At 41.2% G+C, this 17306-nt stretch overlaps 1 protein-coding gene across 4 annotated transcripts in view; it reads left to right on the forward strand.

Annotated features, from left to right (window-relative positions):
- The window catches only part of ANO4 (anoctamin 4), a 426079-nt gene that overhangs the window by 311105 nt on the left and 97668 nt on the right, over positions 1–17306 (forward strand). For all 4 annotated transcript variants that reach the window (XM_033427646.2, XM_004269479.4, XM_004269481.3 and 1 more), the window contains 5 exons: positions 106–212; positions 6482–6537; positions 8771–8892; positions 12056–12190; positions 13266–13362. In XM_033427646.2, coding sequence (XP_033283537.2) covers positions 106–212; positions 6482–6537; positions 8771–8892; positions 12056–12190; positions 13266–13362 — 517 coding nt within the window. The remainder of the gene's footprint in view (positions 1–105; positions 213–6481; positions 6538–8770; positions 8893–12055; positions 12191–13265; positions 13363–17306) is intronic.

A 17306-nucleotide genomic window follows, 5' to 3' on the forward strand; every position in this document is an offset into this window, starting at 1 on the left:
CAGATGGAAGACACCTCTGTCTAAGTCACACCAAATTATATCAAAGATTAGATCCCTTGCCTCCAATTAATCCTCAATTTGTGCTTTCAATGTGTGTGTGTGCAGCTTCATCATACACAACAAAGACACTTTCTTCAACAATGCCACGAGAAGTAGAATCGTACATCATATTTTACAAAGAATAAAGTATGAAGAAGGAAAAAACAAAATTGGTAAGTAGTATATTAGTATAACAAGTTACATTTGATTTGGGGGATTACAGACTCTATCCTTTGGTCTTATTAAGTTGATATCAATTCTAGAAATGCTCATGATTCAAAAGCCTCTACCTGCATACTCCCCTGATGGATGACTCAGAAGTGTAAAATCTTAATAGAATCCTTAGATCGCTTTTAAAAAATAACATGGCATCTCATTTATCTAAGATCATGGAGAAGTGCTCTCAATTCAACAAATATGTAAGGAGTGCCCATTATGTGCCAGGTACTGGGTGAGGTGTTGGGGAGATGGGCACCGTTCTCTCCTGGAGCGTATGTTCAAGGAGTTAAAAACAGACAATAAATAAGTAAAGACAACACATAACATGAAGAAATCGAAATAGATGATGTTTCAGAGATAGACGGCTAAGGGGTGGGGGTGAGTTCAAGCTGAGATGGATGGAGTGGTCAGGGAAAGCTTTTCTGAGACGCTGAATTTGCACTGAAACCTGAATGACGAGGGAGCCAGTGTGGGACGTTGGAAGAGCAGGTGTTCCAGGCACAGGGAGCAGCAAAGGGCAGAGAAGAGCCGTCACACATAAGTACATCCTCCCAATAATCACCTCCCCCAGTAAATAACCTCCACACAGTATATTTGGCGCATTTGTACGAGAGTCTTTCCATAATATATTACCAAATATCCTTCCTTATTAAACAGATTACCATATATCAGGAGGATTTGGGTGGCTTTGTTTTTGGGTATCTCTGTCCCAGTGAGATTTTTATCAATACTTTGAAGAATGACCTATATCAGTCAGGGTCTAATCAGAACACAAAAGCCACACAGAATTTGAACAGGGAAAGTTAATATAAATAACTAACTGTGACAGAAGTTTGGAGTTAATGGAGGATTGGCTAGTAAAGGGTAAGAAAACCTCTAAAGAATAGAAAAGGAACAGATATTAGGAGGAGCCACCAGCCCTACAGAGACTCCCCACAACAAAGCTGAGATGCAGACCTTGTTGGAAAGGGTGCAGCTGTGGTTCACTAGATGGCAGAAAAGTTTGCCGGGGGTTCTGTGCCAGTAGGACTCTGCGAATCTGCCATCTCAAGTACTGGGAGAAGCTGCCTGGAGGGGTTCCAAGGAAGCCATTCATTGGGAGGTGTTGCACCAGCGTTATTACTCTGTGAAGCTGTTCAGGGGGACACCCGCCCTTAAGGAGGTGCCAGGGCTGCTGGCCACCAGGCACTGCAGGTGCTGGATTCCACAGAAGCTATGAGCTGCAGAAGCCTACCGAGAGGAGCATGCTAGTACCAAGAGGACAAACTCCTTCCTCCCCCATTGCCCCTCCAGTGCCTTCTGCTGACAAAGCTTAACATTGTACCACCTGGCAAAGGAGGAGTATTTACAAGGTCCAGCTCCATTATTGCAAAGCAGACAATGAACCTGCATTTGGAGCTAAGGGGCAATAAACTGATAGCTGGCACATAACCTAGACAGTGTTCTCATCAGGCTTTCAGGTGGGGTGGAGGCTGGAAGGATGCATTATGTTAGTCATTGGAGTCAGATCCTCATAGATCTCAGTGATGGCATTTAATAGTTTGTAAATGTAGAGTGCTGCACTCAAACTCAGCGAAACAGCTACCCTGATACCGTGTGGGAGAAATGTTGCTCAACACATCATGAAGAGAGATAGACTTGGGAGGTTTAGTTGAATGCAAGTGTGAGTCACTAGTATGCCGAAGCTGCAAAACACTACTTTGATCCCAAGCTGCATAAATTAAAATACTATAGGGAGAAACAGATACCTAGTCCAGATCTGAATACACCTGGAATCATGTGTTCAGTGAGAGTCAATGTAGGTGGGTATGGTGAAGTTGAACCTGACTTAGGGCTTTCTTGACTTGGATGGGGTTGTAGGTTAGCACGTTCTCATATTCTCTGCGGCAGCCATCCATCCTTGGGGCACATCCCCCCCCCCCCCAGTAATGTCCTCCATGGCCATTCTGGCTCCAAGGATTTCCTCTTCTGAATTCCAGTGGCAATTATTTTTGCAGTGTCTATTTGACGATCATGTACAACTCTTCTTTCATTACCTAGAATTATTTACTTTCAATGACATTATGAAAATTCTACCAACTAAAGAGAACCACTGTTGACATTTTTGCATACCAAATAACTTAAGTATCACACTAATTACTCTTTTCATCTTTATACCCCATTTGTCCACGTGATTCTTTTTTAACAAACTTAGGATGTGCTATACATACTTTTATCATACGTTTCTTGGTTAATATCATATCAGGAACATGCTAGAAAACAAGTGAGTGGAAGTGAAATGATTATGGCAGTAGCTATTCTGGATTATTTCATAACATGCAAATAATTTTTAAAAACAGTCCCTTCGCTAATATTGGTAGTATAATACCAGCACACCTCACAACTCATTATAACATACTAGGGTATTGAGAACCTGCAGCTAAAAACTGCTGATCTAGATAATAAGCTCCTCAATTGTAAATAAGTTGCCTTGTTCACCTTTGTATCATCATTGCCTAGCACAGTATCTGGCATATAGGAGGAGTGCTTGTTGAACTGAATTGAAAATCTTTTAAACATGATCAATGTCTAACCATCAGCATTCGTACACAATCAAAGACTGTGTACAGTGAGGCCATATAGCAATTATTGTGCTTAACTTTTGCATCTCAAAATGTGGGTTATTTTTTACAACTAGTCAAGATGGAGACAGAAAAGGGGCAAAGACAATAATTTTTAAATGTTTTTAAAAAAACACGAGAAGTGTAGTATTGTTACTAGTAAGAAATGATCGTTGTAAAAGTTTCTCTCATTTGATGAAAGAAAGAGAATTGTCTTCAAGAACCCCAGTGCTTTGAAAATCAGTAATGACGAACTGAAAAAATATCTGGTTAGAAATAACCGATCTCAGAATAAATTACTAACCCAAGATCAGACATTATGCTGAAAAATATGGAGTAGAACTATAAATGCTCTGTTGACCCAGTGTTTCATTATCATCTTTGGTTTCATAAATAAAAGAAACAACATGTTAGAAGAAAATTTAATTTATTGATAGAATTAATGTTTATCCTGTGTTATTTTCTGCCTGAAACTCTTTCTGAAAGTGGCATCTTGCATGAGCCAACATTGATTAGAGATAATACAAAAATACTGTCTGTAAACATGACTTTTAAGGGTATTTCAGTGGAGCAAAAATTACCACTATGTAAGTTTTTCAATTTCACTCTGAGTTTATTACAACTCTGAAAATCAAACCTAGTGAAATCCATTTTCAAAATAGAGCAATTAATAGATCGACAAAGATTTATTTAACAATATAAGTGCATAAAATAAATCTTGAGATGAAGTCATATTTTCAAAACTGGTGCTCAAAGGGGAAGTTACTAAGGTGATAGATTTTAAATATTAACTACTTTCTTACTTTTCAGGTCTGTGATAAATTATCATAAATTTACAAAGGTCATCATGAGAAGTCTCTTATTAGGTCCCCGTGAATCTTATTTTTTCTGTTATTCCGGGATATTTGAAAGTTATTGATGATATATGTAGAATTCTTGATAGAGGCTCCAGAAAATCAAAGCTTTCTACATAATCATTTATTCATTCATTACAGAGGTATTTATTGAGGGCCTCCTGGGTGCTAGACAAAATACAAAGCCCTATGGATATTTGTATTTCAGATGCTTTTCTTAGACATTTAGTGTTAATGTCAAAGCATCTTAAAATACATTTACATGTTACCATGATTAAAAATACATAAACATTAATTGACCCTCCATCAATAAAAAGTGAATCAGTGCATGTTCCATTTTCCAGTCAGGCTAAGCCTCTGGGCTCTCATCAGGATCTAAAGCATGGAGAGACCTCATCTCTAAGCCACTTGAGAGACATCCTTCCAGCCATCTTCTCTGAAGTACATTTTAGGAAGTAGTAGTATTCTTGATCTGAAAGAAACTTTAAAGATCAAAACATTACACTTCCACTTCTGGCCAAGATGGAGTAACAGGCACAGGATTTGCTCTCCCACCTGAAACAGTCAAAAAAGGAAAAACAAAAAATGTATGAGATGACTATTTTCAAGACACTGAACATTGGGCAGTCAAGGACAGGGAAGCCCGAGGACAGAAAACAAATGAGGTGAGCCCTGCCATTGCCCCAGCTTACTACAGTGAGATGGTTTCTGGACAGCAACACAGGGAAAAAGAATCCAGGCAGAACCTGGTAGACTCCCTGAGTTGAAAAGATGTTGCTGGGAGTCCAGGGAGACCCAGGCAGCCAGAGTTCACAGGACAACATACCAGAAAGCAGAGAGCTTCCCAGAGAACCCTGAAGATCTGCAGAGGGCCACCTCAAGTATTTAGCAGAGTACCGATTAGTACACACATCAGGAAACTACCCAAGGCCAGAGAAAGAGCAATCCAAAAGGATTTCCAATGAGATTGGAACACCTCTTAATTCACAAAGGATTAAATATAAATGGTCTGAAAATCCCAGTCCAAAATTCAGAAGTTGCCATTAAATTTAAAAAGTAAGACCTGGGCTTCCCTGGTGGTGCAGTAGTTGAGAGTCCGCCTGCCGATGCAGGGGACACGGGCTCGTGCCCCGGTCCGGGAAGATCCCACATGCCGCAGAGTGGCTAGGCCCGTGAGCCATGGCCTCTGAGCCTGCACGTCCGGAGCCTGTGCTCCGCAACGGGAGAGGCCACAGCAGTGAGAGGCCCGCATACCGCAAAAAAAAAAAAAAAGCAAGACCTAATTTTTTTGCTGCCCGCAAAGAAACACTCTTTAAAGACACAAATAGGTTAAAAGTAAAAGGATCAAAAATATATATATAGCACACTAACCAAAAGAAAGCTGAAGTGGCTATATTGATATCAGACAAAATAGATTTCAGAGCAAAGACTGTTACCAGGGATAAAGAAAGCCACTTTACAATGATGGACGAGTCAGTTCATCTGGAGGACATAACAATCCTGAATGTTTATGTGCTTAATAACAGAGCTTCAAACTACATGAAGCAAGAACTGCTAAAAGAAATAGGCAAGTCCATAATTATACGCAGAGGTTTCAATACCCCTTTTTCAATAATTAATAGAACAAGTAGACAGAAAATCAGTAGGGGTTAGAAGAACTGAACAGTACAGTACAATTAACTTTATTGATCTTGTAGACCACTTTACCACCAACAGTAGAATACCCGTTTTTTTAAGTGCACGCAGAACATTACCAAGCGACCATACCTGGGGACATAAAACAAGACTTAATAGTTCTTTGACCACAATGGAATTAAATTAGACATCAATAAGACCATCTCTGGAAAATTTACAAATATTTAAAACTAAATATATTTTTAAATAACTCATGGGTGAAAGAAGTCAAAAGGGAAATCAGAAAGTTGCTGTATTCAATGAAAACACAGTATATCAAAAAGTGTGCAATATTTAGGGAGAAATTTAGAGCACTATATGCCTATACAGGAAAAGAAATGTCCCAAATTAATGACATCTCCTTCCACCTTAAGAAACGAGGGAGGGAAAGGAAATTAAATCTAAAGTAATCTAGAGTAGGTAGATGAAAGGAAATAATAAAAATCAGGGAAGAAATCAATGAAATGGAAAACAAAAAAATAGAGAAAATCAATGAAACCAAAAGCTGGTTCTCTGAAAAAAATTCATAAACCTCTGGTGGACACCCCCTAGGGTGACTCCCCAATGTGTAGTCCCTTCCCCTTAAGTGCGGGCGGAAACTGTGGCTTATATCTAACCAATAAAACATTGCAAATCCACATATCCAATACCCCTCTCCCATTTTATGGATGAGAAAATTGAGGCCTGAGGACAAGAGGACTTTCCAAAGTCATCCCACTAGTCTAATGCAGAGGAGTTAGGTTTGTCCATATTAAAGCTTCTGGAAGAAAATGGGAGAGCTCCTGGTGGAAAATCATCTTTTTGGTATGATTAATTCATCCACGTCTCTCAGCGCACGCGCTTCTCTATGCCAAGCACCATGCTAGGTGTGCTTCACTATTTTGTTTCTGTTTCAAAACCTGATTTTCTAGTCCTTGATTCCAGTTTCCTAGCAGGTAGCAGAACTTTCTAAGCTGTTGTCTGTCCCCAAGTAGTTTTGAACCACTTTTGAAAACGTAGGTTGTTTTCTCCCAAAACGACCACCCTTACGTTAGTCTTACATTGTGAGGATTTCAACTCAGTATTGATTCACGTTGGACTTTTTTATTGTTACAGGTCTGAATCGTTTGCTTACTAATGGCTCCTATGAAGCTGCATTTCCTCTGCACGAGGTATTGTCCTGCCTTTTCTCCTTCTCTGTCAATTCCGTGTTATTAAGTCAGCTTCTGGGGATAGTGATTAATTGAGTTTGTTGATGTGATATTTGTTCAGAATAATTTGTTCAGTGGGTAGTGGGGGAGGGCCTATTTGCATTGTGATATCTCTCCCCCAGCGTGGATTTATTTCTCTCTTTTTATTCTAATTGCATGAGTACTTGAATCAAGAGTCACTCAGCGTGAATTTAGAGGAACAGCTGAGGGACCCCAAGTCATAAAATGAAAGAGGCATTGAAAATTTGCATGAGGCGCCAGACCCAGCGGGAAAATGTCTCTGAAATATATAGTCTCTGCGACAAAAAATTTTATAGCTAATCCTTAGAGAATGGGAGGAAGCCATTTTGCAAAGTCTCTAGGAACTAAAGGATGATAAATAGAAATTAATAGTATTGTACTTATTGTTGCTTACGATGTATAAATTTTTATATTCTTATTTACTACATGGTCTTTGTCATCTATTAGGACTTTTATAAATGTAACTGTGATTACCCTTAACTCTGTTTCCCCCATTAGACTTTGGGTAATTTAACCCAGAATTCACTTTATATACGTGGGTTTTCAGGGACGTAATTCTCATGACTGGTGAGAGATTACTGTCATTTTCATGGTACTGAGCCTGTACCAGTCGCAGTACAAGACAGAGAACACAAAGATAAATATCATAGCCCATATCCTCTAGGACCTCACACAGTAGCCAGGGTGAAACTACTGTTAGAGAGATTTTCAGAAAAATCTTCTATGGGAAACAATGTTAACAGTTGGCCAATTAAGCTTGGAGGACAGTTCCAACTATCCACCCATGGCAAGTCTTTCCAAAATATATTTCTTATTTGGCTTATGGTGTTTCTTCTCTTGATTTTAAACACCAGGAGGATGGAGAGGATGGTGTCGAATTTTTAAGCCTTTTTCATTAAGGAGACTAGAGGCTTTCGTCTGAGGCCCTATTATAGACAGCCATGAACGCTTTGTGGAGTGATCCTTTTTGTGTAACAGAAGCAAACATTTTGACACAAAGGTTTTCTGGAGTCACACACAGGTGTTTCTGAATGTTAAAGACAGATGTCCCCAAAGCATATCATGTGGTTATTAGTTGGCATTGCCCCCCAAAAAAGGGTTGCAGTGATGACTGCATCCTCCCCCTGCCCATCCCTTGCCCACGGTAAGGGCAGTGTCTGAGCAGCGGTAGGTGGACAGAAGTTGCTGTGCAGGCAAGTGGGTGGTGGGCATCTTGCTAAAGCCCTGTATTTTATAAAAAGAGAGCTTCCAAATTAGTAATAGCAGCTGCAGTAATAACATAATCGCTCTTTTGAATTTTTGCTCTCAGTTTAACTTGATTATATTATTTGACCACATAACAGCCTTCGGAGGCAGGAAGGGCAGCTCTTGCTGCCTTGTTTTATGGTAAAAATTTAAATAGAGGTTTAGAGAAATGTTAGAGTGAGTTGGTGTTGAGCTGAGCTAGAACCTGAGTTCCTTGTCTCTCGGACCTGTTCACTTTCCACTATGAAAGGGCTTCTCAAGTTAAAATGTCAAAAATTAGTTCACCTCCAGAAAGTACCTGTTCTGTTTGTGAAACTAGCATTTCTACTAACTGAACTTAGAAACGCCCTACTCCACTGGCCCACGGTCTCCTCATTTGTTCCATGAGGAGGTTGAATTATATTTGAATTATTGTAATTTTTAGCTAACTTACCACTCTTGCATTCTGGGGTTTTCTTACAGACAGGACCATCTGACCAGGTTACAGCTATGGCTGTTTACCAACTACTCTATCTTGAGACAAGTGGTAAAGAGAACTCATAAGTCTTGGGCGTGGCCTCTGGGGCAGGATGCTCTAGTCATTCAAACCACAGAAGAAACCTAATGAGGCAGGTGTTCGTTCCACTATGACCTGGGAATCCAAGGCTCAGAGAGTGTAAGATCTCCTAGCTAAAAAGTAACAGAACTGAATTTTAACTCAGTTCAGACCTGCCTGATTCCGGCAGGCACGGGCTTTTTACGACATGGCATCAACATCAAGATTATGTCCAGAATAACTAACCATACTGCTTTCCCTTCAGTAGAATGGATCTGTTTTTTCCTCATATCACCCCTATTGCTACTCCTGCCATAAAGGCTAGTATTACTATCAGCTTTTCCTTTTGGCTTTTGTGGGTATTACCTCACCAGCAGTGGTGTTTTTATCCAGGGAAGTTACAGAAGTAAAAACTCCATTAGAACCCACGGAGCAGTAAACCACCGCCATCTGCTCCATGAGTGCTGGGCTTCCTGGGGCGTGTGGTATAAATACCAGCCTTTGGACCTTGTAAGGTGAGTTTTTAACCAGATGCAAATATAAAGCTTACACAGGCTGATGAGGGCAGACTGTCAACTGGGACAAGCCAACGTTGGGGAAAAACAAAAACGGTCTGCGGTGCACAGCTGACACTCAAATCTGACTTATTCCCAAGAGGGCAGCCTATCAGAGGACACGGGTCGCTCTTGGTAAACCTGACCTCCCTCTGATGAGGCTGGTGTTTCCTCCAAAAGCGCCTTGGAAAGGGGCATGTGAGATCAGCCAGGCCTCCCCCAGGATTCCATAAGAAGCTCATCACCCGTGTGACTGTTAATGACAGATTATCAATAACAGTTATAGAGAGGTAACACTGCTTGCATATATTAGTGACAAATGGAATATTAGTTACTGTTATGCAAGTAGGAAATAGAGGGTGCTGTCGTTCTAATAAATTTCAGGCTTACTTTAATTTTCACTTAAAACTAATCACCTTTAAAGATTGTTTTCATTCTGCAAGTCAAAAGAGTATATCTGCTTTTAACCTATGATATTTGTGCACTGAAAATGTGGGTTTTCTTTAACTGTCTGTGTATGCCCAACTTTCTGCCATGGAGGCATTATACTCTGACATCTCATTATTTATTTAGAGACCGATTATTAAGATTGAGTAGTAACAATCCACACTTCATGGATTCCTTATTAAAAAGAAAGTCATGTCTCATTTCCTAGACTAGCCAGATTTATTTCACTTTTCCCCGAGCCCTTCAAAAATGATGCCAGAGGAAAATGAAATAATAAGACAACTCACTTTACATTTCATCTCCCCAGAGTCCTTGTTACAAGGGTTTACTCCTGTTGACCCAAGGCCATTGACGAATTGTGTCCCCTTCTCTGTGTGAGTAACAGATGATCCAGATGATCTGGGCGAGTGGACAGTATTTTCTGAGATGAGATCACTTGCCTTTGACGAGTCTCAGTATACGATAAAATAGTAGGGAAAAAATACCAAAGCCAATTCTCTTCCCAGCCTGAGTCCCATGTTACAGGATTACATCGATTAAAAACTACAGAAGATTGCTGCAGGCAAAGCAGCTCCCATCCGTGACAGTTTCTTGATTCAGATTTTATCATTTTTCAGTGAGTATTAATTAACTGCCCATTGTGTTCCTAGTACAATGCTAAGTACTATTGGCAAAGACACGCGGAAGCCATGGTCTCTGGCTTTGAGAAATGCACAGTTTCCTTCAGGAAAACCAGCCCTTCAAACTTGAGACAACTGGAAAACAAGACCATGCATAATTTGGTAACATGTGTGATGGAGGCCAAAAGTTTTACAACAATTAAGAAAAACGGAAAGGATGGATATGGGCCAGTGCCCCTGTGGGAGGTGCGGAGCTGAGCCCTGGAAGAGCAGTGGGATTTGTGTTGGCCGAAGGGAGGGGACATGAAAAGCACAAGCAAGGTTTGAGTGGAATGAAGTTGTGGAGCAACTGGGGAATCTCATCTCTTAAATAGTTCTTGTCCTATATCTAGATTTTGCTTCCTCCATATCTCTGGAATCTGGCCACACCCCACCACCTCCTCTACCACTGCTGCTTCCTTCACCTGTGACCTGGACTATGGCTGTTTTCCCCTACGTGGTCTCCCTTTTTCCTTTCTGGCCCTTCCACTCCATTCTCCACCCTGGAGACAGAATGTGAAACTGGTCATGTCCCCAGATTGGCTACAGTCCTCTCATGGCTTTTCATTTTTCTCAAGAGAAAAATCAATGCCTTTAGCATGGTCTGCAAGGCTCATCGAGGCTTATCCTGTGCCCACCTCACCAGCCCATTTCTTATTATCAGTGTTCCAGCCACACCACCCTTATTTCACCTGGTCCCTCCTATCACACGGCCTTTGTAGGTTCTGTTCCCTCTGCTGGAAGCACTCTAGCCCACCCCTAACCTCACCCAGTTAACTTTCATGCATCAGCCCAACAGTCACGTCCTCAGAGAAGTCTTCCCTGGCTAGAGTTGTCAGATGGCTTTGTTATATGCACTTATCGTATTGTGTTCCCCTCCTTTGTAGCCCTTTTCCCAGTTTTGTAATTATAAGCTTATTTCTTTAATTGATTGTCACCCTGCAAGCTTCATAGGAGGAGGGACCAAGCTTATTTTGCTCGCCATTGTGTTCTCAGAACTTAGCACAGTTTTTGGCACATACTAGGTATTTTTTAATTTGTTGAATGGATAACTGAATATTTGTGTATATGAATATATGTTGGAAAAGTCTTCTGGAAGTGGAAGGTTTCTGTTGGGACACAATAGAAGATGGGATAAATAAATAATCCATGCTTTTAGGAGCCATTGAGTACTCTAGGAGGCAAGCAGCAGACAGCATTTGGAAACAGATGGTCAACATTCGTTTAGAAGGAGAATAAGAAATAATTCGAATATTCTTACATTGGACTAAGAAGTAATTAACTTCTAAGTTATGATATTTAGCTGTTGAAGGGCATAGAAAACACAATAATGATATTTAAGAAATAAAAACCAAACTTCACAGACCACAGGGCACTAGGCAGGCTGGTTAGTCTCAGGAAAATATTTATAGAGGTAGATATCAATGCCTGTGAAGAGTCATCACTTAAAAGGGAAAGTTGCTCTCAGAATTGATTCATGTTGAGTCTCAGTAATTAGAGTTCTTTCTTTGTAACATCTTATGATTCTAGCATTTTAAACATCTTGTAAAACTACAAAATATTGAAAGGGTGTTTAAAAGTTTTTCACAGTAATTTTGTTTACTATTTTAAAAAAATATATGTAATTATAATACATGCATTACAAACAAACACACTCAGAAATGGCAAAAATGAGATTATGTGTTGGCACCGACTCTTCACATTCCCCTGGTTCCTTGTCAATAACAGTATCGTGTATAACTTCCTGAATGAGCTGTGTTTATTCTGTGTTTTCAGAACCAGCTTGCATACAATCCTGTTCTTTTACGGAAGGGTTCATTCTATTTCTGATCTAGAGTAATAGGAAAAGAAACTTAAGTCCAAAGCTTAAATTTGGTCAAACGTTCCATTCTCTCCGCTTACTTTGTCTGCATGGTTATCAGCAAAGCCACAACAAAGTAAAATGACTGAACAAAGTGTTATAATGCCTAACTTTAAACACTTCAGTATAATTTGCAAGGCTGCTGTGTCTTAAACAGGCGGTACTTCGGAGAGAAGATTGGGCTGTATTTTGCCTGGTTGGGCTGGTACACCGGCATGCTCTTCCCAGCCGCTTTCATTGGATTATTTGTCTTTTTGTATGGAGTCATAACTCTGGATCACTGCCAAGTCAGGTACGGGGAGCTCTGGGTGAGCCTGCCTTTGCTTATATTTGGAGTTGGGCATTTGTGTTTTGGGGTGTTCACAGACGATCGGCCCACTTAGCTATTCATTTTAACTTCTTTCCAATCTCTCCTGGAAAAATTCAAAACGTTCACTTCACCAGGTCTGCCCATCCATTGCCCTTGTTGCTGTGGTCTCCAGCTACCAAGGAAGCAAAGCTCACATTTATGGGTATACAAGCCACTACGTATCCACAGAACAAATCACTTTCCTTCACTGGCTCAAAGTTGCTCTTTTTCTGACTTTTTCACCTTTTTCTTTCTAACTAATACTGCAAAATAGTGGATTAATCATCCTTTTTTTTTTTTATCAATTGTGTGTTCTTACAAGGACCCTGTAAGCTGGAAAGACATCTCACCAACTTGCTGAAACCTTGTGAATGATTCAGTGTTAACAATTGTTATCTTGGCTCTTTTGCTAGAATATAGTTTAAGGTATTCATAGAGATCTTCGTACAAGGCCAGACAGTGATCTTAAATAATAAATAAATGTGCCTTTTAGAAGTGACTGCAAAAATAAAAGTGACCTGCAAAAATATTTTAATTTCTGGGGAAATTGTTAATGAGATGTGGTTTTCTCCCAGAACTACTCCCTAGTATTTTTATTTATTCCTCCATAATTTATCCTTATTTATCATGCACATAGAAGTTAAGACTGACACTGTGAGGTATCTCATTGTTCCCATAATTCAGTATGAAATCGCTTCCAACCTGTGCAGTGTTGTGAATGACTTCTGTATAACCTGAGGTATAAACAATCAATGTTTTGCTTCATGTATTTTCCTGAGCTTAACTAATTAATATGTAAAAGCCAAGAAGCAGGCTCATAAATACGTAGGTTTATCAAACTATTAAACTGTGCAGGGACTTGTTTATATTAATAACTAAGAAAAGGCTAAGAAGCTTCTGAGGGCAAAAATTTAATCTACTGAATCTTATTTCCTGGTCGACTATTCTGGTGAAATTGAAGGGGAAAAAAATGCTGTTATGTCATCAAAAAGTGGTCCTTTTTTGTTCTCTTTTCCAGTAAAGAAGTCTGCCAAGCTACAGATATCATCATGTGTCCTGTGTGCGATAAATACTGTCCATTCATGAGGCTGTCAGACAGCTGCGTTTATGCCAAGGTAATTTCAACTAGGCAGCATTTTAGTCAGATTGAATTTATTTATTTGTTTGTTTGTTTATATAAATTTATTTACTTATTTTTGACTGTGTTGGGTCTTTGTTGCTGCATGCACGCTTTCTCTAGTTGTGGCGAGTGGGGGCTACTCTTTGTTGCGGCACGGGGCTTCTCATTGCGGTGGCTTCTCTTGTTGCGGAGCGTGGGCTCTAGGTGCACGGGCTTCAGTAGTTGTGGCACGCGGGCTCAGTAGTTGTGGCTCGTGGGCTCTAGAGCGCAGGCTCAGTCGTTGTGGCACATGGGCTTAGTTGCTCCATGGCATGTGGGATCTTCCTGGACCAGGGATCCAACCTGTGTCCCCTGCATTAGCAGGCGGATTCTTAACTACTGTGCCACCAGGGAAGTCCCAGATTGAATTTAATATACACCTTCCTGAGAGATGGTGGTGACCACATTCTCTCCATCCTTTTTGGTCTTTGATTCTCAAGTTTACCTTGTAGGAGAGACTTACCTTCATTATTCAGTATTCTAATTCAGATATTTGTTTTACTGTATATGTATTTAAAATGTATTGGCTCTAATTATTATCACAGGAAGCAAATAGAACAGTTGATGGAATCCGAGAAAGTTAGGTTCAAATCTTGACTGTGCTGTTTACCACTTGTTACTAGAGGGACATGTTATTTAACCTCTTCTGAGCCTCAGTGTTCTCATCTGTAAAATGGAGAACATGATACTCGTTTCACATGACTGCTTTATAAGAAATGTGATAATGAGTGTAGTGCTTAGCAAATGGTAAGGTCTCAGTAAGTGACAACTGCCATTATTTTCCTCCTTCATCATCATTATTGTCCAAAACACCTAGATTCAAGTTCAGGTCAGCTACTTACCTCCTTGACCTTGCACATGTACAGACTCTTTGAGCCTGAGCTTTCTCTTCTCTAAAATGCAGGCAGCGATACCTGCCCTCTCTGCCCCATGGCATGTCATGAGGACCAAAGAAGATAGCATATGTGAAAGTGCTTTGAAAAAAAAATACATAACACCATTATGTCTATATGTTATTACATACCCCTTTCTGATGTTATACCTCACTTTATTAAAATTTTAGACACATTCATCAAATTTCTAGAGTTCATTACTGAAGGGCAGTATCGCTAATGCAAAGCAATGGCTGGAGTATAGACTGATGAAGACTTTTTAAGACCCACTGCCTATCAGCTTACCCAGATTCCAGGTATAAAAGGGGTTGGCAGATTTTATGTAACCTCTACAATCACTGCAGCTTGGATCCGTCTAATTATACTGTTGGCATTGCAGAGTTTTGCTCAGTTTAAGTGTGGGTACATTAGATAGGCAGCCCAGGATCCCACCCATCCATGCTGTCTCTAGCCCTGTAGGTGGCCAGTCTGGTGGGAGGAACAGCAGCCAGCTGTGGTTTTACAAAGATTTGGGCTTTTAGTATGTGCTGCAAGGGACCAGAAAAGCCCAAAATACTCTCCCTTCCTTTGGAGAACATACAGATAGACCTGCCTGGATGAGGACAAATTCAACAGAGTGAGCTTGGGAAATAGAGATGTGGTGAGAATCAAAAGAGGTTGGTCAGTAATATAATTTTGCTTAAAGATCATGAGTTAGGGGCTTCCCTGGTGGCGCAGTGGTTGAGAGTCTGCCTGCCGAGGCAGGGGACACGGGTTCGTGCCCCTGTCCGGGAAGATCCCACATGCCGCGGAGCGGCTGGGCCCGTGAGCCATGGCCGCTGAGCCTGCGCATCTGGAGCCTGTGCTCTGCAACGGGAGAGGCCACAACAGTGAGAGGCCCGCGTACCGCAAAAAAAAAAAAAAAAAAAAAAAAAAGGGTCATGAGTTAAGCACGAATGACTCAGGTGTAAAAATCCTGCTTTGGGGGAATCTCAGAAGCCCAGTTTTGTTTGTTTGTTTGTTTGTTTGAGCGATGTTTGTTTGTTATGTGAAAGATCTGCCTTGAGTGAAATTCCTTTTTTTTTTAGGGGAGCTGTAATAATTCCTTAAAATAATCATCATGGATAGTTTAGCGTGCTCAGGTTTTATAGGGCCTTCATTGGTCGGTCATCCTACCAAACTCTCTAGATCTAAAACGATAATAATTCTAATAATAGCTAGGCAACCTACATTTATTATTTCTAATTCTCACAGCAACTTCAAGGTAGGTGTTACTATTCCCATTTTACTCAGAGACTCAGAGAGGTAGAAGTTGTTTATCGGTGGTCACACAGCAGCAAGTCGCTGGCTCTTGGTTTATCTGAGTATAAAACACGTCGTTGTGCCATACTGAGCTTCAAGATGCTTAGATTCTAAATTTTGGATTTGGCCTGGCCTGGAAACTTAGTAAAAGGAAGGCCTAAGGGCCTCAGAATGAAATAACTGAAGTTAGACAGAGTCTCCTTTTGAAATGCCGGACTGATTTAATGAGACTGAGGATGCATAGAAATATTGGATCAAGGAGGAGCCCAGATCCAAGTCAGTCAGCAGCTCTTGTGCTCATCAGGAATGTTTTATCCCTGACCCTCGCACTTGTACTTGCAAGGGTCAGAAACTCAATCAAACCGGCTTAAGCAGAAAGGGATTTACTGGCTCTTTTCACTGCAGAAGATACTAGAGCAGCTCACACTGTCTGAGCAGCAGAACCTCATGCCGAGAACTGGTCATCCAGGCCCTCGGATCTCACTCTCTGGCCGCCTGTCTATGTGATCATTCTGTAGACAGGTGCTCGTCTCATGACGGGAGAGATGGCTGCCGACTGTCACAGCTCCAGGCCTCCATCTTCCTTCCTGTATCTCCCTAAACATATTTGCACGCTTATTTTAAATTCTTGACCTGCTGTTACAGAATGTCTGTTTTAGAAGGTGTATATTGCCTACTTTGGAATTCTTTGGAGGCAGCTGTCTTCCCCGGATAGTCTGTGATTTTGGCCTGTGGGTGCTTGTCCCATGGAGGTATCGACCACTTTGGGTGAGGGTCAGAGGCCAGGTCAGTCCTGGTGAGTTTACAGAGAGAAGAGGACAACGTGTCCCAGGCACCACTGTGCGCTGTCACTCTGTCAGAGGGCTTTTCTGGTCAGTTTCATTTGTAAGCCTGCTTAGAACAAAGCAGAATTGGAAGGAGGCGCTCTCCCTTGATTGTAACTACCAGCCCTGGGGTTTAAAAGGGAAAGGACCGAGAAGTGAATGTTCGAGGCCAGCCGGCCACACAGCACCTACATTCATCATCTCTCCGACAAAGCGGGACTCTGGGCGTCCCTGATATTACCCCCAAGAATACCAGCACTTGTGAGTTGACCTGTTGCAGCCGATTTCTGAGGGAGGGGAAACTAATTTTCCAATGCCATTGAGGGAGAGGCTAGACTGGAACTTACGTATTTCTCTAACCTGTGTTCTCACTCTGCTTGAGAACCACTACCACTCCCCACCATCTCTCTCTCTCTCTCTCTCTCTCTCTCTCTCTCACACACACACACACACACACACACACACCAGCTTAAGGCAACCTTCTGTTTCCCCTGGCATTTCTCAGGATCTTGGTTTGTGTGTTTGTGTGTTTTGTCAGTTCCTGAAATCTACTCTCCTGCTTCTCCAGGTTTGATTTTGGCAGAGGGAGCCATTAGCCTGTCCTAGCTTACCATCTTAGGAGGAACTAGAAGTCCCTATTAATTCACCCTGATTCACATATTTCCAAATCGGTAACTGCAGCGGGAAAATGTGTCTCTCCAAGTGTTTTCATACCAGTTCCAGGGAAGGACTCCGATTGGTTGTACTTGAGCCATGTTACCCAGAGAAGGAGGAAAAATGATCCCCACAGCCTAAAACAATGACAACCACAATCCATTCCAGAATCTTCCCTGATGGTGCAGGGAGTGTCCACCAGGAAATACCCTAGGAGGGAGCACAAACCAACCACTTACCATCAAGGC

The sequence above is a fragment of the Orcinus orca genome, chromosome 11 (genome assembly GCF_937001465.1).
Source record: "Orcinus orca chromosome 11, mOrcOrc1.1, whole genome shotgun sequence".
NCBI classification, from domain to species: Eukaryota; Metazoa; Chordata; class Mammalia; order Artiodactyla; family Delphinidae; genus Orcinus; species Orcinus orca.